The sequence below is a fragment of the Scardinius erythrophthalmus genome (assembly GCF_964197995.2).
Source record: "Scardinius erythrophthalmus genome assembly, chromosome: 21".
NCBI lineage: Eukaryota > Metazoa > Chordata > Actinopteri > Cypriniformes > Leuciscidae > Scardinius > Scardinius erythrophthalmus.
The window spans coordinates 33,075,600-33,100,495 of NC_138241.1; the positions used below are offsets into that span (position 1 = coordinate 33,075,600).

At 36.4% G+C, this 24,896-nt stretch overlaps 1 protein-coding gene across 2 annotated transcripts in view; it reads left to right on the plus strand.

Moving 5' to 3' along the window:
* LOC308682044 (collagen alpha-6(VI) chain) overlaps window positions 1-24,842 on the plus strand; it is a 39,585-nt gene extending 14,743 nt beyond the window's left edge. The window contains exons 9-42 of one of the 2 annotated variants that reach the window (XM_081351487.1): window positions 349-924; window positions 1,682-2,281; window positions 3,169-3,512; window positions 4,186-4,264; window positions 4,546-4,682; window positions 7,846-7,938; window positions 8,136-8,189; window positions 8,464-8,535; window positions 8,918-8,944; window positions 9,570-9,614; window positions 10,546-10,599; window positions 10,695-10,757; window positions 10,851-10,916; window positions 11,415-11,468; window positions 12,232-12,267; window positions 13,206-13,271; window positions 13,387-13,449; window positions 13,555-13,617; window positions 14,198-14,260; window positions 14,372-14,422; window positions 15,675-15,710; window positions 15,826-15,888; window positions 16,087-16,149; window positions 16,306-16,341; window positions 16,441-16,477; window positions 16,631-16,642; window positions 16,774-17,270; window positions 17,869-17,944; window positions 18,738-19,379; window positions 20,600-20,690; window positions 21,188-21,369; window positions 21,554-21,724; window positions 23,661-23,702; window positions 24,270-24,829. In XM_081351487.1, coding sequence (XP_081207613.1) covers window positions 349-924; window positions 1,682-2,281; window positions 3,169-3,512; window positions 4,186-4,264; window positions 4,546-4,682; window positions 7,846-7,938; window positions 8,136-8,189; window positions 8,464-8,535; window positions 8,918-8,944; window positions 9,570-9,614; window positions 10,546-10,599; window positions 10,695-10,757; window positions 10,851-10,916; window positions 11,415-11,468; window positions 12,232-12,267; window positions 13,206-13,271; window positions 13,387-13,449; window positions 13,555-13,617; window positions 14,198-14,260; window positions 14,372-14,422; window positions 15,675-15,710; window positions 15,826-15,888; window positions 16,087-16,149; window positions 16,306-16,341; window positions 16,441-16,477; window positions 16,631-16,642; window positions 16,774-17,270; window positions 17,869-17,944; window positions 18,738-19,379; window positions 20,600-20,690; window positions 21,188-21,369; window positions 21,554-21,724; window positions 23,661-23,702; window positions 24,270-24,469 — 4,754 coding nt within the window. In that variant the 3' untranslated portion in view covers window positions 24,470-24,829. Of the gene's footprint in view, window positions 1-348; window positions 925-1,681; window positions 2,282-3,168; window positions 3,513-4,185; window positions 4,265-4,545; window positions 4,683-7,845; window positions 7,939-8,135; window positions 8,190-8,463; window positions 8,536-8,917; window positions 8,945-9,569; window positions 9,615-10,545; window positions 10,600-10,694; window positions 10,758-10,850; window positions 10,917-11,414; window positions 11,469-12,231; window positions 12,268-13,205; window positions 13,272-13,386; window positions 13,450-13,554; window positions 13,618-14,197; window positions 14,261-14,371; window positions 14,423-15,674; window positions 15,711-15,825; window positions 15,889-16,086; window positions 16,150-16,305; window positions 16,342-16,440; window positions 16,478-16,630; window positions 16,643-16,773; window positions 17,271-17,868; window positions 17,945-18,737; window positions 19,380-20,599; window positions 20,691-21,187; window positions 21,370-21,553; window positions 21,725-23,660; window positions 23,703-24,269 lie in introns of both variants that reach the window. The other variant, XM_081351488.1, reaches the window with a different exon arrangement.
* Window positions 24,843-24,896: the final 54 nt, after the last annotated feature.

Here is a 24,896-nt window from a genome sequence, read left to right on the forward strand (position 1 = left end):
TGTGCAAGAACCAATGAGGTTCATTCTCGTGTTTCACAGCACGTTTGAGCTTCTGCAAGAGGTTTGTTCTCATGTGTGAAGCAGGTTTGGTTGAGCTTCTGTTTATGTTCGCTGATCAATGTTTATATGTGAATAAAAGCCTACAGTAAATTCAATCTTTTCATCATATAAAGCGATGGATTCATATGATGGATTCATATGGATTAGTTTTTTGTTTTTGGGTGAACTGTCGCTTTAATGTGTACATCTTCTAAAAGATTGTCAGCTTTTATGTGTATTATAGTAAAAACCAAAGCCAGAGTGACTTTTTCAAATGACTACTTACATTATGATCTTTTATCTTTCCAGAATGCAAGACATCCGAACTGATTGACATAATCTTCCTTTTGGATGCCTCTGGTAATCCCAATAAAGATGGTTTCAAGGAAATGATCCACTTAATGTCATATGTGGTAAGAAAATCTGAGGTTGGAAAACAACGGGTACAATTTGGCGCCATCACTTACTCTAACAGCCCTCAATCAGAGTTCACCCTGATAGAGTACAACAGTCAGGCTGATGTTCTGAGGGCTATCTCAAACCTTAAATCTTCAGGGGGAAGAAGAAACACGGCCCGGGCCCTTAACTACACACTCTCCTACTTTGACAAAACTCATGGTGGACGACGGCCAAGGAATGTACCCCAAGTGCTAATTCTGATTACAGATGGCAAGGTCAATGATTTAAGTGGACTGGACACTTGGTCTGAATCCCTGGCTAAGTCAGAAGTCAACTTGTTTGCTATTGGTACTGAAGATGCAGATGAGGCCCAGCTAAGGATGATGGCAGGAGTGAATGGCCGAGTGCACTATGCAGACACCTACCTGGATCTGCATAAACTACAAAAAATAATCACCCGAGAGCTTTGCAATCTTACCAAACCAAGTAAATTTAATTTCTTATCACCTTTTATCAGTGCTTGGGAATAACTAGCTAAAATGGCAATGCAACAAACTTAGCTACATTTATCAGTTGCTCAGCTGTTTTTAAAATTCTGCAGATTTTCTAATAACAATCTTCCCTGTTAAATTGATGTTCATTTCTTTTTCAACTGAAAAATCTGTTCATTTTTAATGCTGACGTGCTATTTGAGTTCATTTGTTCAAAAAAAAAATCTGAAAATGTATGGCACAAAGATTTTGAACAAATTAACTTAAAGCTCAACGTGTGAATGTTCTTCTGATTAAATTATTTCAAAGGAATATTACTGTATTTAAAAATGGGTTGACCACTTAAATAGCTTAAATGTATTCAGCCAGTTTTTGTCAGTAACTGAGTTTTAAATAGATTATTTTCTGCATATTCTGCAAGCATCTTTGTTGATCGGATGTCCATTTTTACTTGGTCACATAAATCTTTCACTGCAAAATAGATATGACCTACTCTTCCCATGTTATGTGGCAATATAATTCAGTTTAAAGCTCTATCTATGTCCCATATGATGCTTAGTGTTTGTGTTTATTAGTTGTTGTCTTCTTCACAAGGAGTGAAGTGATCAAGTTAAAATAAACCCTAAATCATAAGTTGCTTGCAGCTTGCCAATCTAGTTTCAATGTTGCTTCCTCAACACTGCGAACTATGCTTTTGTTTTTGTCTCAATTAATGTTGTTTGTCCTAATGTTTTTTTTGTTTCTCTTTCTAGTTTGTGAGAAGGAGCTATCAGACCTGGTTTTTTTAATTGATGGATCCGAGTCTATTGATGAAGAAAGCTGGGATTCTATCAAACAAACCACGATTGGCATTGTGAAAGAACTGGATATTGCTCAAGACAAATGGCGAGTGGGTCTCGCCCAGTTCAGCCATAATTTCACGGCTCATTTTCATCTGAACACCTACACTAGTTTTGATGAAGTGAACCAAGCTATAAACAACATTAAGCAAGTAGATCAGGGCACTGATACTTGGGGCGCCCTGAAATTAATTAAACACTCCTTCACAAAAGAGAATGGATCCAGAATAGATGAAGGAGTCACTCAGAATCTCCTGCTGATGACAGATGGATCACAAAAAGATCTGAAAGAAGATCAAAAACAATTGGATACATTAGATTTTTTCAGAAACAAGAACATAATAATAACTGTTATTGTGTTTGGCAATAAAATAAAAAAAAAAGCTGTGGTTGACATAGCTGGATCAGCTGACCGGGTCCTCATTGAGACTTTCGAAAGCCTTAAACTGAAGACAACCACAAGTAAAGTGTTAGATAGTATCTGTAAAATCCCTGATGATTCTCCCATATCTAGTAAGTAATTAGTTCTTATACTATAATTGATGATTATTATTATAAACTAAATACTTTACATCAGCACTTTTTCTAAACTTGATGAGCTGCCGCCTGTTTCCAATTATGACTGCCGTATGTGGGAGCTCAATAAGTTTTGAATTTAAAGCAATAGTTATAGGGTTAGTTCACCCAAAAATGAAATTTATGTCATTATGTACTCACCCTCAAGTCATTCCAAATCCGTAAGACATTCGTTCATCTTCGGAACACAAATTAATATATTTTTGAGGAAATCTGACAGTCTATGCAACTACCACTTTCAAACCCCAGAAAGGTAGTAGATACATAATTAAAGTGATCCTAGTTAAAGTGACTCTAGTGGTTTAACCTCAGTTTTATGAAGCAACGCAAAAGCAGGCATTGTTACATGAACTCATGTTGGACATTAGGCTAATAAAAAAGACACTTGAGAGTGTCAGTTGCATAGCTGTCAGTGATTTCATCAAAAAGATCTTCATTTGTGTTCTGAAGATTAACAAAAGTCTTACGGGTTTGGAACGACATGAGGGACAGTCATTAATGACGGAATTTTCATATTTGGGTGAACTAACCCATTCTTAATGGTCCGTCATTAATAGGTAACTACTGTATGGTAGTTGATAGTAGTAGCTGAAGTGTTAAGGTAGTACTACTCATTTTGTCCTGCATTACTTCCTGCATAGTTACCTGTTATTGACGGGACATTTTTCTAGTGTTACCAAAAAGTCTTCTAACATGGTAAATGGTAATATACTGTGTAGACTGTTCTATAAATGTATTGTATGCATGGTCTTAATGATAATGATGTAAACTATTTGGTCTATTCCCTTTCTTGAAGATTGTGACCTATTGTTTTGTTTGAACAGGTTGCGATATTGACATTGCCTTTGGGTTTGATGTGGCCAAGCAATCAATCACACAAGCTCTGTTGAGGCCTCAGGTGGAAATGTTGGTTACTGCCGCCATCCACCGGATCTCCATGATGGGTGATCTGTGTTGTTTCAAAGTGGACCAAATTACAACTAGATTTGGCTATAGGCTAGTGTCTGGACGAGATGGCCGTGTTCTGGAGGAATTTGGCTTTGACAAGTACAACGAGGATGTGGTCAGGAAAGTGATGTCATTAAAACCTTCGGAGCCCCTTGCCTTCAACAAGCTTCTGTTAGAATCCTTCAAAGGAATGTTTGTCTCCTCTGAAGCCAAGGCAAAGGTGGGAATGTGTCTGAGATATAAAGTTGACCATCAAAATGATTGTCAACTATATTACATTCTTTATATGAATGTTCCCTTAATTACACAACAGCACCTCTGCTGATGTTATTTAAAAATGATTTTGTTTTTGTGATGTTTTACTGACATAGAAACGTAGTTAAACTATTATTTATACAACCAAAGAAACACTATGCACTTTTATTTGCTATCATATTTGGTAACACTTTATTTTAAGGTGACGTTATTACATTGTACTTAAGGACTGACACTAATATTATAGCACTAATAATATAGCACTAATATGAATTATTAACTGCTTACTATTTTAGTTATGTTTAGGGTTAGGGCTTGGTTTAGGGTTAGTTACTTGTAATTATGCATAATTTACTGTTATTACTATATTAAGTACATGTAGTAACGTGTAACTATGTCACCTTATAACAAAGTGTGATATTTTACCCAAAATGGTGAATTAAATTGCATCTGTAAGAGGACTATTGGAAAAAATGTATACATTTTAAAAATGCAAATATGGTTGGGAAATCAGATTCAGCATTTTGATCACTTAGATCCATATTGGACACCTAGATCGCAATGGAACTCATAAAATTGTAGTCACACAGAATGATGCTGCTAAAACCTCTGACATTTAATTGTATGTTTGTGTCTAGGTTTTAATTATCTTCACAGACGGGTTGGATGATAGCATTGAGCGTTTAATGGAGAGTTCAGACAGACTTAAACAAAGTGGTAAGTAGCAAAAATATCCCAAAGTATTTTAAGATAGATCCACCCATTCCTACACTAGAGAGATTCCTTGATTCCTTGATTTTGTTTTGTTTGATTTTGAAGCACTGCCTTTTTTCTTATTTGTACTGTAGTCTTTCATAGCCCCCATGTTTTTTTTGGAGGACTTTTCCCCCATTTAACCTGAGCGAAGTCAAAGTGAATTGAAGTCAAGTTTAGAGACTGTGACCCTGAACTTGAACCATTTCAAAGCTATTTGTGCTTATTTCTGATGTGTAAACTAGGGATCAGCGCACTGCTGATTGTGTCTTTGGAGGGAGAAATGGATGTTCGGCAGCTGGAATTTGGCAGAGGTTTCGGGTACATGCAGCCACTGGCCGTCAACATGCTGAACTTAGGCAATGCTCTTATGAAACAAATTGTAAGTATGAAAGGGACATAATGATTCGATTTGGTTTGTACAAGAAGCCCTTCAAGAGACCCATATGTAAATCAAATATGGATGTTTAATTTAAGACACATTTCCACTCGTAACTTCATGAAACATACATCGATCATGAAAAATGACATATCGTTATTTACAGCAGGAGCTCACGATTAAAAAGAGCCCAAAACTCAATATATTCCATCAATCAGATCTAAAGATATTCCTCATGGCGTTCTAACACAAAAAACAACAACAGACGCACCTAGCCAATACTCATGAAGTATTCGCGTTAGGTTTTCGCTTATAACTTCATGATGCATGCACAGCTCGTATAAAATTGCACAACATTATTTTCAGAAGACTCTCTCGGTTAAAATAGCCCAAACTCAGCATAATCCATCACTCAGCTCTAAAGCTATTCCTAATGGAGTTGTAACACATGAACCCCCGCAGGCGCACACAGAGCTTTGTATACAGATGGAGCACTGATGTTGTGTTTTTACTCAGTGAAGCATGCATAAATTGTGGAAAAAGCCACATCATTATGTACAGCAGATTGGTAAGATTAAAAAGAGCCCAAACTCACCAAAATCTATCACTCAGATCCAGGGCCGTTTGAAGGAATTTTCGTTAGAAGGGAAGGGATGCAGCTGCTTTCACAACTACCAATGCTTAAAAACATCCCAAGCTAATGTTTGATGCACGGAATTTATTGTGTGGTTTTCCTAACCCCCATTTGGTAAATAGATTATCATGGTGGAATGATTAGTATAGCATGCTATGCCACTTTCATCAAAACCTATTACAAAGCTATAACAATGTCATGTCGATAAATACGATAAACAGTGATTCTGGAACAGATCTGCGTCTTCCTTATACCGTTAAAAAAACATATTATAGTATGTAACCATATTCCGTCCGTTCGAAAAAAAAAGTTGCACTAACTGTTCGTTACAAGCAGCTTTTGCCATCAGGCAGGTAGCTAACATAAACATATTTTTGCTAGCCTACCTGCTGCAAATTTACACCATTTGTAGAGACAAGTAGAGCTATTTTATCCAGTGTAACTTATCACTTACCACTGTCTTGTTTTACCTTTCTCTTCTTTTTTCTGGCTTCCTGAAGCATAATTCCGCTTCATGATGACTGCCGAGGAGGTTTTGTATTTTGCCGGCAGCAGAGATCACGTGGTTGACTGGCTGCTGTCAGCGACTACTGAGGGGGGCCACCTTGAGGGGGATCCCGATAACAGTGTCATTGCACTTTACTGCATTGACTATCAAAGGGGCGCTCACACAGTTTGTCGTTGCATTTTATTCTTAACCAGTCGTTGTCTTGGGGCCCCAATTGCTTGGTTTGCTTGCCTTGTCGCAACGGGCCTGCTCAGATCTAAAGATATTCCTCGTGGACTTCTAACACATGAAGTTGCACAGGCTCACCAATGAAATAGTAGTAGTATGCTATGTTGTTTTGATATGACGTTTCAGCTCATATTTCCATGAAACTTGCATGGATTGTGAAAAATTGAACATCTTTAGTGACAGCAGATTCTCACGATTACAAAGAGCCCAAACACAACATAATCCATTTGCACTGATCACGAGATATTCCTCACAAAGCGATGCATACTTAGCTAAAAAACAATTTGTTTTCCAATGTTCCCGGAACTGTCCGTTCTCGTTTTCAAACGTGGAATAACACAAAATATGTATCATCTTACAGCTTAGAATCTCAGCTTAGAATCTAATATTATAAAATAATATAAAATATTCATTATCATATTTTTCAAAAATATTGCCTTGATTAATACAAAATTGGTGTCATTTGAAAGCTTAGAGTCTGAACTTTACACTGAATGTAGCCAATTTCAAAAACTCAGAAGTATTGCTGATTTATTTGCTGATAAATAGAATTTCTTTTTTTCATAATCTTTTTTTTTTTCATACTTTTTTGTACTATGTACTGCAATGTGTCAAAAACATCATACAGCTCATGAAACATTGACAGATTGTTGAAAATGGCACTTATTTTTATTAGCCCAAAATGAACATGACAAGATATTCTTCATGGAGAAACAATTTTAAAAATGCTCATTAGGGGGCGTCAAGGACTGAACAAAAAGGCTATCGTGGTTTCAAATGCTGTAACTTTTGATTCCTTTATCCAATCCAATTTTCCCCTACCGTATTTCCTTCCTGAGTTATTCCATGTCAAATAAGAAAGATATGCAAAAACATAATAAAATTATATATATATATATATATATATATATATATATATATATATATATATATATATATATATATATTGTCTTTTATCAGCAGTTTCTCGGCAGGAGAATGTCCAAATGTAATTTAATTTATATTTTAAATTTAAATTTTAAAATGATAAATTTGAAAAGTGTTCTTTCAAACGATACCTACCTTTTGACTATCCTTGCTATAGTTTTGGAGTTATGAGTCTTTACTTTTGTGTGTCATTCAGACAAAACAACTTTAAGGATTTAGGACTCTTGTTTTCTCAAAGAAGCAGTTTTCAACTCTTGCCAAGCTTTTATTTTTACACCATCTGCACAAGTTGCATCATTGGCTTGGCAGCTGTTCTGAAAGAAATTTTATAATTGAAACTGAATGTTATTTTGTGTTTTTTAACTGCAGACTTTTCAAAGCTATTTTCCTTCAACTTGTGTAGATGTGCATTATGTAGTGTTGTGCATGTTGTCGCGCTTTTTCTCTCTCATTAAATAAATGAGCAATTTGAAATTTTTTATGCTTTTCATTTGGCCTTTGTTTCAGGAGCCAGATTTGACATCCTTCAGAAAATTATATATTGCACAAATATGAAATATTGAAATGTATTAATATTACCATGAACTACTTGACACAGTGATATGCACAATTATTAACATCTTTGATTTCCACATTGTGATCGACACAAACCATTTCAACTGGACCAATATTTAAAATAGTCTAGATTGTAGCTTGTGTAGATGCGTTTATAGTTTTCAGAGATGTCACGTCCGTGTTGCCAACTGTCTAATTTGGCGAGCTTCTTTTGGCGAGCTTCTTTTGGCGAGAATTTGTGGTAAAATACCCTAAAATTTAAATGCATGTCCTGTGACTTCAACAGCAATAGACAAACCTTTCTCTCCCCTCAGGAAACAGTGGCGCTGAGGGTATGCTGCGATGTTACTTGTTCATGCTCTGGTGTACCTGGACCACGAGGACCCCCTGGAGAAGCGGGTCAAAAGGTCAGAGATCCTCAATATGTGGATTTACATAATTTTTCTTGTTTCGTTCATCTTCACTGGATTTTTTCTCACTGAGCTTGACACATTATGCAAAGGATAAATGCATTTCTGCCTGAGAATTTGACTTTTTCTTGAAGGTAGCATAATTTCGCACACTCAGTTTTCTGTGTCAGCATCCCTTTGTTTTTATTATTTAGGGCTCAGATGGTCAGAAGGGTCATCCTGGATTTCCAGGAGATGAAGGTAGTATGGTAAGTAAAAGTGTAAGCCTAAGGTATGCTGTTATTCTCAATATGTGTGCTTCATATTCCAATTCAGCAACTTCAACATTAGTAATTCAGAAGATGATGTACAGCTGATATCATATAGTAGTTTAGTACTTTGTTTCGTATGCAGTTTTGCCCTAAGACCTCATCTTTAGCGATGTGTCACTGAAGATATAGGACAGAATACACATGTTTTAGAGAGGATGTACACTGTATATGCCATGGATAAGTATTCTCTCTCTGGTCATGTGTCTGGCAGGGCGATCGAGGACCACCAGGGCTGAATGGAACTCAGGGATTTATCGGTTGCCGTGGAAACAGAGGAATCAAGGTAAAGTAATGTGATTATCATTGGAGATGCATCTCTTGATGTTGTTTGTATCAGTGCAGTTTTCTGCTTAGAATTTCTGTACTTATCTCAGAATGTGAATTAGCATTTTTATTTAGAACATTAATTGTATTGGTATCAAAAAAAAAAAAAAAAAAAAGATTACATACATGGAGACCATGAATCAAATTGTTAATGTAATGAAAATGGTTTAATATTTTGTAATTTAGTGCAAACACATTCATGCAGTTGAGTGTGACTTAATGAAATCATTTTTAGGGATAAATACATGATACCTGCATGGCTAGGGTATGTTAAATCAGATGAGATTGTGTTTTACAGCCGTGCTGAATAAAGGAAATGTTTTAAAATCTCATTTCAATAGGGTCATCGAGGCTACACTGGAAATAAAGTGAGTAACATGAGTTGTTATATTGTTTACTGCCTGTTAGGTCTATTATTGCTCCCACTTAAACAATTACTGTTTGGACAAAAATATAAGTCAAAAAAGACACAAATAATTTCCTTAAGTGCTTTCTGAATGCTTGTTCTGCTGTTTTATTTTATTTTTTATTTTATCTGCAACTACAATTTAGAGAGCACAAAACACTGTAATGGTTTTTAATGAGTATCTTTGGCTTGTTTTGAGGTGAATAAACATCATGTTAAACAGCTTACAAGACATTTTTATGAGAAGCAAAATTACATGGGATATTAAGTTTTATAGAATCTTTTTGCAATGACAGAAGATGGTTTTTCATGTGTTTTATACATTAACAAGAAAATAAAATGTGGAAATGTCCTTGCACTTTTTTTTTTTTTTTTTTTTTTTTACTGGAAATTAAGTCCAGATCCTAATTAAATATAATGCTTTTTGCAGTGAAGTTAATGGTTTCCTTGAGGGCTTTTTCCAAGCATGCAGATGTAATGTGTAGGCCTGTAGGGTCACAAACGAGTACATGTTTGTTCAGTGGTTGTGGATAACTTCCCTAAACATGACTGCAAGTGTGTGTGACCCTTTGACCTCTGTCTGACAGGGAGAAGATGGGGAGATCGGGCTGGATGGAGTGGATGGAGAACAGGTTATTTCTCTTACATTCACAGTATCTTAAATGAATGTTCCATTAATCGATCTATATTAATATTATATACAAATATTGGCTGAATGTTTTGCATTTAAAAATGTGCAAATTAGCAAAGACTATGTTGTAAATTTAAGAGCAATAAAATGTGCATTATACAAAGAAATAATTTATGACTAAAGTTTAGTGATTGTTTAGTGATTTTCGAACGTGACTGAATAAATTCAGGGCATACATTTTCATAACGCAAAACTCATGTTATCACCTCGAGAAAACCAATGGAAAAAAACACCGAAAATATTTATTTTAGATGATTGATTGTACTATATAGCAAATGTAATGCTGTATTAACCGCATGCTGTATGTAATTTAATGTTAAATACGGGCTGAAAAATCTACTGAGAGGTTTGGAAATTTGAGTCTGAAAAAGTATGGAGTTTTTTTTATTAAAATTGTCTATGAACCCTGCAATATGCAGATATATGCATGCATCAAAATTTGGTATGCAATTACTGATGAAAAATTTTTCATACTGTAATACTACATTTTTAGTATTTAGGAAGTTATGCCTTCTATAAGCATAACATTCCCTCTTTCAACGTGAGTCTATCAGTATTTTTTGCCTGTTATATCATCCACTAAGCAAAATTCATAGTTTTGTCCACTTAGAAAAGAAGTAGCAAGCCCTTCCTCAACAAACCGCATGATTTGAGGAATAATTTTAATATGTGAAATATCCCTAACCATAAGTATGATGAGCAATATTAACTGTATAAATAAATGTGTTTAAGGAATATTAAGTGCTGCCTTGTAAACACTGCAATAAATGAAACCCAATATAAGTTACATATGAAACTGCAAGCACATGTTGTCGCTGGATGAGTTATTGAGTCATTTGATTGGCTGTACTCACTATTTCTGTTGTGTGCAGGGCGATACTGGTCTAGATGGGCTTCCAGGACCTAAAGGAGACCCGGGCAGTGCTGTAACTACACAACCACACACGCATCACAAATGCCATCTGGTTTTGTTTTATCACAGATGTCTGCTTATTACTGTCATGTTATTTTTGTCTTTCAGGGTGAGAAGGGTTTCAAAGGGAGTTCTGGAACTAAGGGACACCGCGGTCTGCGAGGAGATCCTGTAAGGTGTTCCTGTGTGTTTATAGTAGTCGTTTCAAACGTCTAAGCAACCTGACTTGATTTGTCTGTATATGATTCTCTGTTTACATTACAGGGCGCACCAGGAATAGACAACAGAAATCGAGGTCCACAAGGCGAGAGAGGGGATACTGGGCTCCCGGTGAGGGACCTTTTTTTTCCCTCCTTCTGGAAGATGTTAGCACCATTTGTTTGTGTGAGAGGAACAGATTGTTTGAGTTTCAGTAGTGATCTGCAGGTGTTGTAGAATAACGTTCGTCCTGTGTGATTATATAAACGCACTACTGTAAAATCCTCCCATGCGGCTTTGTATTTTTATTGACTCTCAAAGTTCACACTTGGTTTAATTATATATGTTTAGCATTGTTCATTTGAACACCACTAACACACATGTGCAATTTGAAATCAACACATGGACACACTTGGCACTGCTCCTCTGAAATGACGTTCCTTCTGATGTTACCAGTTTTTTTTTACTCACTTTGACTGTTTTTAATAAAAAATTCCAAATTAAGAGGTTTAAGAAAAGAGGAGATTTAGGTGATCAAATATCAGATTTAGAACCACATTTTTCAGGATGATACAAGATGTGTAACTGATAACAGTAAGAGTGTGTTATGACTGTGTTTTGTCTTGTCAGGGTGACCAGGGGCCTGTTGGACTCTCAGGCAGATTGGGAGATAACGGTTATCCTGTGAGTATTACTTGTACTAGTACTGTGGTAGCTTCTAACTGTACCCGTAGCTTCTGTGCTATTCAAGTGTCGCTCATTCCTTGTGCGATTGATCAATAATCATGCTAAAACATTTTGTACACAATATCACATAACATTTACATGTGTTAGAGGTATATCTAGACTAAGGTTCAAAAGATTAGGAACACGTTTGTGTTAAGAAATGTATAATTGCATTCAACAAGGATGCATTAAATTGATAAAAAAGCACAGTGAGCACATTTATTATGTTATTATTATTTTAGATAAACGCAGTTCTTCAGAATATTGGTTCATTTTAAAGGATCTTGAGAAAAGACCCTGTAATGCAGTTTCATGCACTTTTCATTACGCGACACAACTATTTTCAGCTGTGATAATAATAAAAAAGGTTGATTGCCAAGTCGGCATATTAGAATGATTTCTGAAGGATCATGTGACACTGAAGACTGGAATAATAACTATTGTTATTACTTCAAGTTGTAATAATATTTCACAATATTACTGTTTATATTACTGTATTTTTGACCAAATGAATGCAGCCTTGGTGAACATATTGTATTTCAAAAACATTAAAATATCTTACTGATCACAAACTTTTGAACTGTTTAGTAACATACAGTGTGAGATACACAGTATTTAACATTTTCTGCCTCAACATCCTTCATCAGAAGAGAACATGCATTAAATAAGTTTAAAGGCATGTAATTCTTCAGGTAACTTGTATTTTGGTGTACTTTTATAGGGTGTTCCAGGAAGAAAAGGCCCACATGGATTACCGGTAATGTAGCATGAAGAACATACATAGAATTCTGTTCTATGTCATTCTATTCTTCTTTTTTTAAACCTGTTCTATTCTACTTGGTTGTATTTTAATTTAAACAATTTAATTCTCTTTTAATCTTGTTTATTCTAATCTACTCTTAATTCTAATTCAGGTGTTTATCATATTCTTGCATCCTGATATTGTTGTTGTTATTTTATATATATATATATATATATATATATATTAGGGCTGTCAAACGATTAATCGCGATTAATCGCATCCAAAATAAAAGTTTTTTTTTACATAATACATGTGTGTGTACGGTGTATAATTATTTTCTATATATAAATACACACACATGCATGTATATATTTAAGAAATGTTTGCATATATATACTGTGTATATAATTTATATTATATATAAATATTTTATATATAAATAACACATTTTCTTAAATATATAAATGCTTGTGTGTGTATTTATATATAGAAAATAATTATACTCCATACACAGACATAAATTATGTAAACACAAACTTTTATTTTGGATGCGATTAATCGCGATTAATCGTTTGACAGCCCTATATATATATATATATATATATATATATATATATATATATATATACATATATATATATACATACATATATATATATATATATATATATATATATATATATATATATATATATATATATATATATATATATATATATATATATATATATATATATATATATATTATGTTATTATGTAATCTATTTCATTTCTTAAATATATTCTGTTCTTCTCAGTTCTATACTAATATACTATTCAATTATAATAATAACTATTCTTTTTCTCTTCTAACATTCTATTCTCTAATCTATTATATTCTGTTCTTTTCTAATATAATATGTTCTGTTCATTTCTGTTGTGGTAATGTGTGGTTAATGTGTGTGTCTGTAAAGGGTGACTCTTCAAATGAGAAAGGAGAACCCGGAGAGCGAGGGCCTCCTGGTTACCCTGGACAAGTGGTGAGAACTGGGACCGTTCACCCTCATTTAAAAAGAAACACAGACAACAGATTTCAGATAATATAGTGTTGGAATTGATGTGTTGTGTCACGCCTCTTTAATCTTGCCTGTTCAGGGTCCACCAGGTATTAACGGGGATCGGGGAGAAAAGGGTCATTCAGGTGCACCTGGAATTCCGGTGTGTATTTGATTGTTTAAACTAGATGCATGTTCATGTATTACCCTTAGAGCAAAACATATATGATATAGAACACATCTGTGAGAACTGTCTGTGTTTTCATAGGGTCCGTTTGGCCCTCCTGGAGATGAAGGTTTAAAGGGAAATCGAGGATCCAGAGGGCCAAGGGTATGTAAGACTGATGCATCATGTTTTCTTCCTCCTCCTTTTTTTCTTTTCCTGAAAAATGCATTTCTTAAAGTATCCCTATTATGCTCTTTCAGATAATACCTTTCATGCAGTGTGTAATTCCAGTATTACTTCCTCTTATAAACCTACATAACAATGTAACAAATTTGCATAATGGCAGCCTATGATCTTCATTGGCTGCCCGCGAACGATGTCTACTTTGACCCGCCCTCAAACACTGCAGTTATAGTGTTGTGCAGGTGTGCGATGTATATTATTTTGACCTTGCATGTAAACCTATTGTAGCAGACCTCCTAAAAAATGTAGGAACCTTTAAAATAGCATTATAGGGGCACTTTAAACTTTTACTTTAAACTCTTTTACTTTTAAGCTGTCTTCTGAGTGATCAAATCTGAAAACCAAATGCTGAATACCAGCATTACAAGGTTTGACTGGCTTTTATTTAGGCAAATCAATACCTGGTTCATGTATAGTATATTATGTAATACTTCTGTGCTCATATAATGTTGCAGAGCAAATTTGTGCTCCTCTTTTCTCAAGTGTGCCTGCTTGTGTTTAGGGTGTACCGGGTGACACAGGGATCAGGGGAGCGCAGGGGCCAAGGGGATTCAAAGGGCCTCCGGTCAGTTGGTGCATTTGTGCATCTTTGAATTTTAAAATGTCCATCTAAATAAAGCATGTGGAATAATTTGGTGTGACTTTCCAATGTAATGTATGACTTTTATATAAACAGGGACATGATGGAAGAGATGGTTACGGACCTGCTGGGTCCAAAGGACAAAAGGTACCTGTGATATGTACATTTACTGAAAAATCTGTTCTGATCATATCCTAAAAGTTTTTTGTTTTTTTTTAAACGTTTATTCAGTGTTAACATGATCAATGTACAACGTGTCTTCCCGAGGGAAATAGAAATACCTTAACAGAAAATATTCAAAATATTGTGACCAAATATGGGTTTGGTTTCAAATAACTACAAAAACAACAAGGATAGTGTATAAATGATAACATACATGCATAAACATGTTCAAAATTATAAATAGATAGATAAAGGGGCTACAGTAGGAATAATAGAAATAAGAATAATACCAATTATAAATAATAATATTGGTGACTAGGTTAGTCACAAAGTTTAACGATCAAACCCTACAGAAAAGCATAAATCTATCATCACCATTAACATAAGCCTAAAGTGGAGACTGATACATGTCATTTGGAACACAAAAGAACCCAGACCATTCTCTAAAAGTTTTTTTTTGCTGCGATTTAGAGTACATTCCAAAAATGCAATCAACGTCAAACACTGTAGACTGGGAATTAAGCCTTTTCCCCGTTATCATTTAATTCACAGGACCGGACGCCAGTTATCTTGCCAAGAAAAATCTTTATTCTTATTATCAGGAGAGAAACTCTGAGAAAATGTTATATTCATGCCAGGTCTATACGTTTCCATGTTAAGATTGAGCTTAAATACACAACTGAGCGACTTTCGACTTCCTTTTAAGGGTAAAAAAACATATTGTTTAAAGATGGAACATACATGCTAATGCTTACACATGATACAATCCACCTTCCACATTAAGAAACTATTTCTCAGTGTATATTAGTGGTATACAAATGGTGCATTTGCATCTGTTGAAACATTCCTTTTCTTGCAAAGAGCATATACCAACTGTACACATTTGAAGTGTCATTATCATTGGAACTCTCTGCTAAGTGAACATTGCATTTTACACATACCTTTAAGCAGAAGCTACCCTCCTTGTGTCTAAAACATGTTCCTTAAACACGTGTCCATGCAATCTATAGTCTAACTTGTGCATTTTAAACTTCATAAGACAATACGACTGATTATGAATAGTAATAAAGAATAATAATAAAGATACATATGATTAAATAATGAAATTATATTCAAAGATGAAATTTTAGTCTTCAAGCACACATAACATAAGCAAAATACGCTAACTTGTTTTCTCTCTCAATTTCCTTTGTGTACTTTTAAGGATATTCATTTAACAGAATACATTTGCTTTTAGGGCGACAATGGATTCTTTGGCCTCCCTGGTTTGCAGGTGTGTTAAAGCTAATCAAACATGAGCTCATCACTAGGCATTTTATGTAATCGTGTCAATGTTAATAATAATAATTAAAATATAACTTTCTTAATAACAATGATAATAACAATAGGGTGAGGATGGTACCAAAGGATCCAGTGGAGGTAGAGGACATAAAGGTCATCAAGGAAAACCGGTACGACTTAATTTCATTTCTTTTTGCTCATTTATTAACCTTTTGAAAAGTTAATATCCAACAAAACAATCATGTTATTTGAGCATGTCTTTTTCAATGTACTTGCGTAATAACATTATAGAGAAGGTTCTGTAAGTATGCAATAACCTATAAAGTTAATGAGTTATGCTGTGTTACTGTATGTATTGATGTGATCAGGGGAACGCTGGTCCTCCGGGTTTTGTAGGTGATACAGGAGAAAAAGGGATGGACGGACACAGGGTCAGTCCATTTGCATATGAATAATTCACAAAATGATGTTAGTTTATGAACATGTAAATCATGTGTGCTGATGATTTACTGTAAGAAGTTTCTGCTCATCTTTGTTTATTTCATTAAGTGTTTGTGTAATTGTTTATTTAACTCTTTTATTTCTAGGGTGAAAAAGGACTTCCTGGAATCAGTCCGATGCCTGTAGGTTCATTTTACTGTAAATTATCTTTAAAAACAGTATTAAATTACTCGGTTCAAATTGTTTTATTGTTTTCTTTCTTTCTGCTTCTCAACATAAAGGAATGTGACCTGGTCGAATACATACGCAAAAACTGTGGTAAGTCCATTAGCAGAATGACTGATTGAATTTGATTTCATTGCAAAAAAATGTTTTGTCTCTCCATGATCTCTTAGACTTGCCTTTTAGCTTGTTAAACCTTGAAATCATTTTAAAAGGATCTACATTTTATCTTTCATTTTGTCTCCACAGCTTGCTGCACTGGTATGCTTTGCCCTTTAGTTCAACTACATTTCAATGCCTAATTTATCAATAACTTTTCAAATCTTTCATAACTGCAAACTTTTTACAAGTAGTTCATTTTACTGTTTTTTTTTCCCCAACAATGCTTTCAGGTAACCATTCCCAGTGTCCAGCTTACCCCACAGACCTGGTGATAGCCTTTGACATGTCTGTAGGTGTATCTTTTGAAGTGTTCGAGCGAATGCGTTCTGCTGCTCGCTCCTTACTGGAAGACATTTCCATTGCTGAGACAAATTGTCCAAAGGGAGCTCGGGTGTCTGTGATCTCCTACAACAGCGAGTCCAAGTACCTGATCCGTTTCGCAGACCACCTTAAAAAGAAGACTCTTCTGGAAGCTCTGAGAACAATCGGCGTAGAGAGAACCACAAAAAACAGGGACATCGGACAAGCCATGCGCTTCGTGGCACGAAACGTCTTCAAGCGAGTCCGAAAGGGCAGGCTTATGAGGAAGGTTGCTGTATTCTTCACGAACGGGCCATCGAATGATGGATCGAGCCTCGCCACAGCCATGCTGGAGTTCCAGGCTGCAGACATTGGCCTCGGAGTGATCGCTCTACGTCCCGCTGAGGACGTGAGACGAGCGATGCAGGTAGATATGAAAACAATGGGATTTGGATATGCCAATGTATTTAGTGACTGTGGCTGAAAGCATCAACAAATTAGGTCAGATATCTAATAATCTAATAAACAAACAAACAAGATCCAGAATTTTGAATTCTATGGATGTTTGAAGTCCATAGAAAAATGTGCAGATTTGTGTGTCCTCCATAGAATTGGAATGCCCATCATTTACAAAGTTCTATACATCCACATGCAATTTGTTTATTGGGTTTTGGGATCATTCGCTGAAGTTCTCTGCTATGAGTAAGAGTCATTTCAGCTCCATTTAGCACATATTACCATGTTTAAATCCCTTCCATGGAATTCCCTTCCAATTCCTCCAAAAAGCTGTCAGATTCCTGATCATTTGATCAACAGCCCAGACAGAATATGTTCCCACTAAAATCTTAATTTCTACAGAATCTGGTTGGCCATGGTTCACACACAAATGTCTCAAAAGGGAATTTCAAATGAAATGTTTTCCACAGAATTCTTCAAATCCCCCCTTGGACTAGACACTGGGAAATAAATGCATGAATCATATTTATGAACAATAGTTATTAATTCACCTCAATTGTTTTTCTCAGGTTGACGACACAAGAAGCTACATTTATGTTGATGGCAGAGAAGTGAATCGCATTAAACAGTGCCTCATTTGTTTTGGTAAGCTCCAGTGCAGACACACTCAACAGTTTTAATATATTTTTTAAAATATCATTTATTCCTGTGATGCAAAGCTGAATTTTTTAACACCATTACTCCAGTCTTCAGTGCCACATGATCCTTCACAAATCATTCTAATATGCTGATTTGCTGCTCAAGAAACATTTCTGATTATTATCAATTTTAAAAAGTGCTGCTTCATATTTTTTTGGAAAACCATGAAACATTTTTTTAGGATTCTTTGATAAATAGAAAATTTATTTGAAATAGAAATCTTTGTAAAATTGTAAACGTCTTAACTGTAATTTTTGATCAATTCAATGCTTGATTAAATGAATGAAAGGGACAGTGGCTCTGTTTGCACGCTCCTTGTGTGAAGCCTGTTTCAAAATGTAAGCAGCATAATTATGCTATACCTCCAAAAATATATAATCTTATTCAAATTCAAAGGCAGCAACAAGTTTCCATTACGGAGAAGTCAATTCCATAATGCATTGCAACAACGTTCAGTAAAAAATATCCAGTCATGATGGTGGACGAACTTAGAGAAATGTTGATTAAAAATCCAAAGAATGACAATTTTGACCAATATTTCTGCATTATTTTGTTTTGTATGCTTACTTCCCAAAGAGGAGCTCTTTTCGTATGATGCACAGAGTTGCTGCCCATGTAGAGTGTTCCAAATCAGTCATTTATGCGGTTCTGTTTCAGTAAGGATGTAGCTGCTTATGTAGGAAGTTTCTATAACATGGATGTCTTTGATTACAAACCAACTGTGTTTTTTCTCCCCCAGACCGTTGTAACCCAGACCCGGCGTGTGGTATAATCCCACAGCCGCCACCTCTACAGATGGATATGGACATGTCTTTTCTGCTGGATGGGTCTAGTAACATGAACCCTCAAGAGTATTTAAGAGCGAAGGAGCTTGTTCTGTCTCTGTTAGACCAGATCGGTGTGAGCAACGAGCCAAGCAGAGTGGACGGGAAAACCAGGATAGCCGCCTACCAGCAGAGCTCCACTTACGGCTTCTCTTACATCATTGAGGAGTTCAGCTTCACAAAGTATAATGATCGCAGTTTCATGAAGCGGCATATTTCTAGCGCACTGAAGCAAGTGGGCGGGACATCCCATCCAGAGATTGCTTTGGAGTGGTTGATTACTAAATTTATGCTTAAAGCAGAGAGTCCACGAAGCAAACGAATGGTTGTGACTGTTTTTGGTGAAAACTCTGAGCACAGCAAAGCTCAGCTTGATTATTTGTCTAGATTATGTAAGTGTCAGAATGTTGTTATGTTTATCCTCATGGCGGGACAGAGATTCGACTGGACCCAGATGCAGGAGCTCACCAACTCTCCTCTGGAGCAGCATCTGGTATTCCTGGATGACAGAGAGTACGCCACACGCTTTCTATCCGCCTTCCTGAAAATGCAAAACAGTAAGGAATATTCATAAGACCCATGCGATAGAATTGCTTACTAACCTGGTCTGGTGTTTAAACTTGTAGACTTTTTAGCATTTTTCTCTGGAATTTAAATGGAGAGTTTACCCAAAAATGAAAATTTGCAGTTAGTTTACTCACCCTCAGGCCATCCAAGATGTAGATGTCTTTTTTTCTTCAGTAGAACAGTAAAGAAGATTGTTTAGCTGAAACCGTGATCCTTGGTGATTCATATAATTGGTTACCATCACTTTGAGAGTAAAAAAAAACTAATACAGTCAAAACTAAATGAATACTGACGATACATTGAGGTCTTATGAAGCAAAGTGATTGGTCTGTGCAAGAAACTGAACATTATTTATAGCAATATTACCTGTAATCCAGAGCCTCGGCAAATGATCCTAAGCGTTGCTTACGCAATCCCAATTGGGAAGGTTGACTTTTCACAGATGTCCTGGGTTTGAGCTCCTGGTCATACTGTATCAACAAGCTTGCGCTACAGACTGTCGTGAACGCACTCAGGATCATTTGCGGTGGTAATAATGTTGTAAATAATGTTCAGTTTCTTGCACAGACCAATCACTTTGCTTCATGAAGACCTCAATGAATCGTCAAGAGTCACGGGTATTATTTTTGTTTAGCCTGTACATGTGTTTTTTACTCTCAAAGTGACGGTAGCCACTGACTTAATATTATATGAATTATTTTTAGCCATTTTATATTATATGCTATCATAGGCATTATATGAATCACCGAGGATCACGGTTTCAGCTAAAAAATCTTCTTTACTGTTCTGCTGAAGAAAAAAAGACATCTACAACTTGGATGGCCTGAGGGTGAGTAAATTAAAAGCAAATTCTAATTTTTTGGGCGAATTATCCCTTTAACAGATGCTAACATACTCTTTCATCATTTGCAACACAAACATTTACATCTTAAAACACATGCTGTAGTGTTTCATCACCCTTTCAAGTAGTAGTATTATTTATTATATTGTTTTTATTAATATTTAGAATTTTCTGTTCATAAGTAATTTTGTTGTGGTTGTGATTTTCAAAAATCAGTTTTAGTTCAACTATAAGAAAATGAGAAATGTTGCCTTGGCGCCTGGCTGAAATGAAATGAGTTGAAGTTAATTTTTTTTTTCATGGTTTAAGTTTAAATTAAACTTTAGTTGAACTTTTTATGTGTGTTAAAAAACTGCTGTTGTTTTATAGGAGGACTCTTACCCCGGTCAGTGGTCGAAACCCGTGATTGTCGCGGTTTTGTGCCGAGGCCTGTTGACTTTGGGATGGAAACCATAGAGAGGTAATCTTTGAACATCTAATCACAAAGGTTGGCTTATTTTCAAAAGCAGAAGCATGTGTTTGTGTATATACACACTGTGAGTGGCGTGACACGGTTGGTTAAGATCTGGGCTCAGTAATCCAGATGTTGTAAGTTTGAACCCTAACTAGGGTGGTCTAAATATTTTACTGTGTTGACTTGTTGCATTGTGCCAAAAGTGTAGGCCGTACTTGGCCCCATGTAGTGCATCTGTTTTTACAGTTGTTTCTAGCTAACCTGATTAATCACAATAGCAAGGCGTCAAAGCGTTTCTGTGAATGAAACGAGAAAATACGAATTAACTCCAGTGATATTCTCATCTATGCAATAAACCTTTGCTACATTGGGCTCCATGAGCCATGTTTGCTTTTGTTTGTAAGTTGAAATTCAAACAGATGCTGGAACATTGGACATTAATTAGCTTTACAAGACATAACCTGTGCTTTTTAATAAAATGAATCCATTTAAATGTGTTTCAGAGAAATTCTACCCACTGATGTGCCCACCGAAGAGCTCATCACAACAGAAGAACCTCTGGAGGAATATGATGATTATGATGAGCAAAAGACAGAACCATTCGCTGGACCCAATCAACTTGAGGACACTGAACTTTTTACAGAAGAGCACATAAAGGACCGCACAGAGCCTTCAGAAACTAAAGGTGCTGAATCCAGATCTTCCTGGCCTCATATACTGTAGCTGCTCTTGCTTCTTTGAAGTCGCACAGTAGTGTGCATGTATCCGCACACACATTAAAAATGCTGTTTTCACGCTGTTTCTCTGACATAGTTCAGTATTCAGTGCCATGGGGAATTAGTGGAGTGTGTACTGTTTGTTTCCCACAGCACGATGCTTCCTTGAAAGTGACCCGGGCCGTGTTTGTGGATCGTATGTGTCCAGTTGGCACTACAGCCAGCAGAGTAAGAAATGCTTGCACTTTTGGTACGGTGGTTGTGACGGAAATGAAAACCGATTCTCGACAGAGGAAGAGTGCTTTGAAGAGTGTGGGTCCACAGGTAAATCACCACAGCTTGTTTAATGATATTTTGGCTTCAGTTTTTTTAATTAATATTAATTATGACCGCCGCTAGCGTAGCTAGCGAAAGCGGTCATATAGGGATTGTCAAAGTTTTTTTTTTTTTTTTTTCCCGTCACCTTACTGAATTTTTCGTCAACGATACCAGGGACACCGAAGCACCGGGTAACATGAAATTTGGTGGGCATGTAGCCCCACTAGACTTCTAAGGAAAAATTTCGTTTGGTCCCCGGGGGCCACTCCCCCCCGCGCTGGGCCCCCCCAAACCCCAAAAAATGCAGTTTTTCCTAAATAACTACCTGAACCGTGGCACCGAGGATGAAGAAATTTTTATGGTATGTTGGTCTACTAGACTTTTACGGAAAAATTTCGTTTGGTCCCCGGGGGCCACTTCCCCCCCTGCGCTGGGGCCCCCGTAAATTTTTCGTCAACGATACCAGGGACACCGAAGCACCGGGGAACATGAAATTTGGTGGGCATGTAGCCCCACTAGACTTCTAAGGAAAAATTTCGTTTGGTCCCCGGGGGCCACTCCCCCCCTGCGCTGGGCCCCCCCAAACCCCAAAAAATGCAGTTTTTCCTAAATAACTACCTGAACTGTGGCACCGAGGATGAAGAAATTTTTATGGTATGTTGGTCTACTAGACTTTTACGGAAAAATTTCGTTTGGTCCCCGGGGGCCACTTCCCCCCCCCCCGCGCTGGGGCCCCCGTAAATTTTTCGTCAACGATACCAGGGACACCGAAGCACCGGGGAACATGAAATTTGGTGGGCATGTAGCCCCACTAGACTTCTAAGGAAAAATTTCGTTTGGTCCCCGGGGCCACTCCCCCCCCCCCCGCGCTGGGCCCCCCCAAACCCAAAAAAATGCAGTTTTTCCTAAATAACTACCTGAACCGTGGCACCGAGGATGAAGAAATTTTTATGGTATGTAGGGCCCACTCTTAAGGGCCCACATCAACCTAGCCCATAATCAGTCATTTGTGATTTGCGCCCCTCCCATAAAAAATGAAAATGCAATATTATTCTGCTTTTATCGCCCCTATCTTCAGTAGAGATGTTCAGAACTGCACCATATTTCATGTGTATGATTAACTTGACATCCTCTGGGGGTATCCTCTGCTAAGTTTTGTAGAATTTCATCCATGGGGGGGGGGGGTATAAAATAAATTCATTTATGTGCACATTTAGTGACTGTACACTCATCGGCCTGTAGATGGTGCTGTTGAGCGAAGGGTTGCTGGTTTAGGATGATACTGTCACACACACACATGCAGGAATACAAACAAATGCAAGCATGCACACACACTGACATCCACACGCACAGACACACACCCATACACACACACATACAAATCCACATGCACAGACACACAAACACACACGCGCACACATACATACACGCACAGACACACACATACACAAACACACACACACACACACACACACACACACACACACACACACACAGACATGCACATACTATTACTTTTTATAGGTATATACATAAACACGCAATACAGCCAAATTACTCCACGTCATTTATTTTTGTGGAAAGCCAGTGCAGGCCTGAGCGGCGGTCATATTTTGTACCGCGATGCGGTACATCTAGTTATTTACTTGTTAATAATTATTATTATTACATTTGAATATATAAATATACATGTAGAATTATATATAAATATATAATGTTTTAACTATTATATTGAAGCTTTAATGCATATCTAATCATTTCTTTATCATTTTAATAGATATATATTGTATGCTTTATTTTATGTCGGCCTTTTATCTGTAGAGTTTTGAGATTGCATATAGGATTTTAAGCATTTATAATAATTTATTTCTATTTTCTAAATTAGATGCTTTATTTTATGAACCTATACGGAGTTTTAAGATTGTTCAAATTATTCCCACAGAATCCGAAAATGTTCCACAGGATGATCCCAGTATATTCAAGGGTAAAGAAACATCCACTTGGCAGATATGCGATACCACTGTTTTTATATAATTATAAAACTGACATTTTGCCACACCTGGCAATGGCCATTGAAATTTTAATTAAGTTCCTTATCACGTCGCCTTGCGCTTGAAAATTTAAATTGGCAAGGCTTAAACTTGGCCCGTCAACTGTCCAGACTCCCTTGCGTCATTGATGTCGATGTTCTCACCACTATATTGCATTGTTAAAATTCATAAGTAATTAACGGCCAACTGGCGATTGACACTGTTTCATAGACTCGCCAACACTGAATTATACTCACATCTCGCACTTGCCAAGTGTTGATTTTAAGACCAAACCATAAAATAAAACATTTGCAAACATTTTGCATCCTCGATTCACTAAAACAGTTACGCAAATTAAGTAACAAAATGAGTGCAGAACTCAATATCCATGCAGCAGTGACAAAAGAATAACTTAAATACTCACAATATCAACTTGTACACTGTAGCACCCAGTTAAGTTTGACTGTGTGTTGTTTGTGAATAAGATGTGCTAAAATACCTTTTGTTTTCTTTTTGCTCAGACATTTGCCAGCTTGAGTATGACGCAGGAAATTGCTCAAACTTTGCGAAGAAATGGTACTTCAACGTCCACAGTGGTAAATGTGCCCAATTCTGGTATGGAGGCTGTGAAGGGAACAGCAACCGGTTCAACACTCAGGAGGACTGTGAGAATCGCTGTCTCAGGGCCAAAAAAGCATCTCCTAACAAATCTAAACTGTGATATCTAATGAATTTCCAATGAATGCAAAATCCATTTATCTACTTTTGGCAGCTTCTGTATTCATGATCGTATTTTCATCATTGATTATCAATAGGCAGCCCTAGAGACAAGTCTTGAAGTTTTAGCTAAATGTATTTGTTTAGACGAGTTAATGAAGGCCTAGTGATTTAACAGTCATTCAAGTCATTGGCTAAGACAATGTTGTTTGGACAGCGTGCAATTTGGTGCTATTAGTGGTGCAGAAGAGGCATCTTCACCTTTAACATAAACCTTTTTTGATCACCTTATAAAACCTGAATTTCACAATATTTGAGTTTGACTGGCCATGCTTTATTAAAGGCACTGTTAAGTGGAATAAAAATATTATGAAATTAAGAATATGTTGTACTTGATTTCTATTTTAGGAGTCACTACATTTTGACAATTA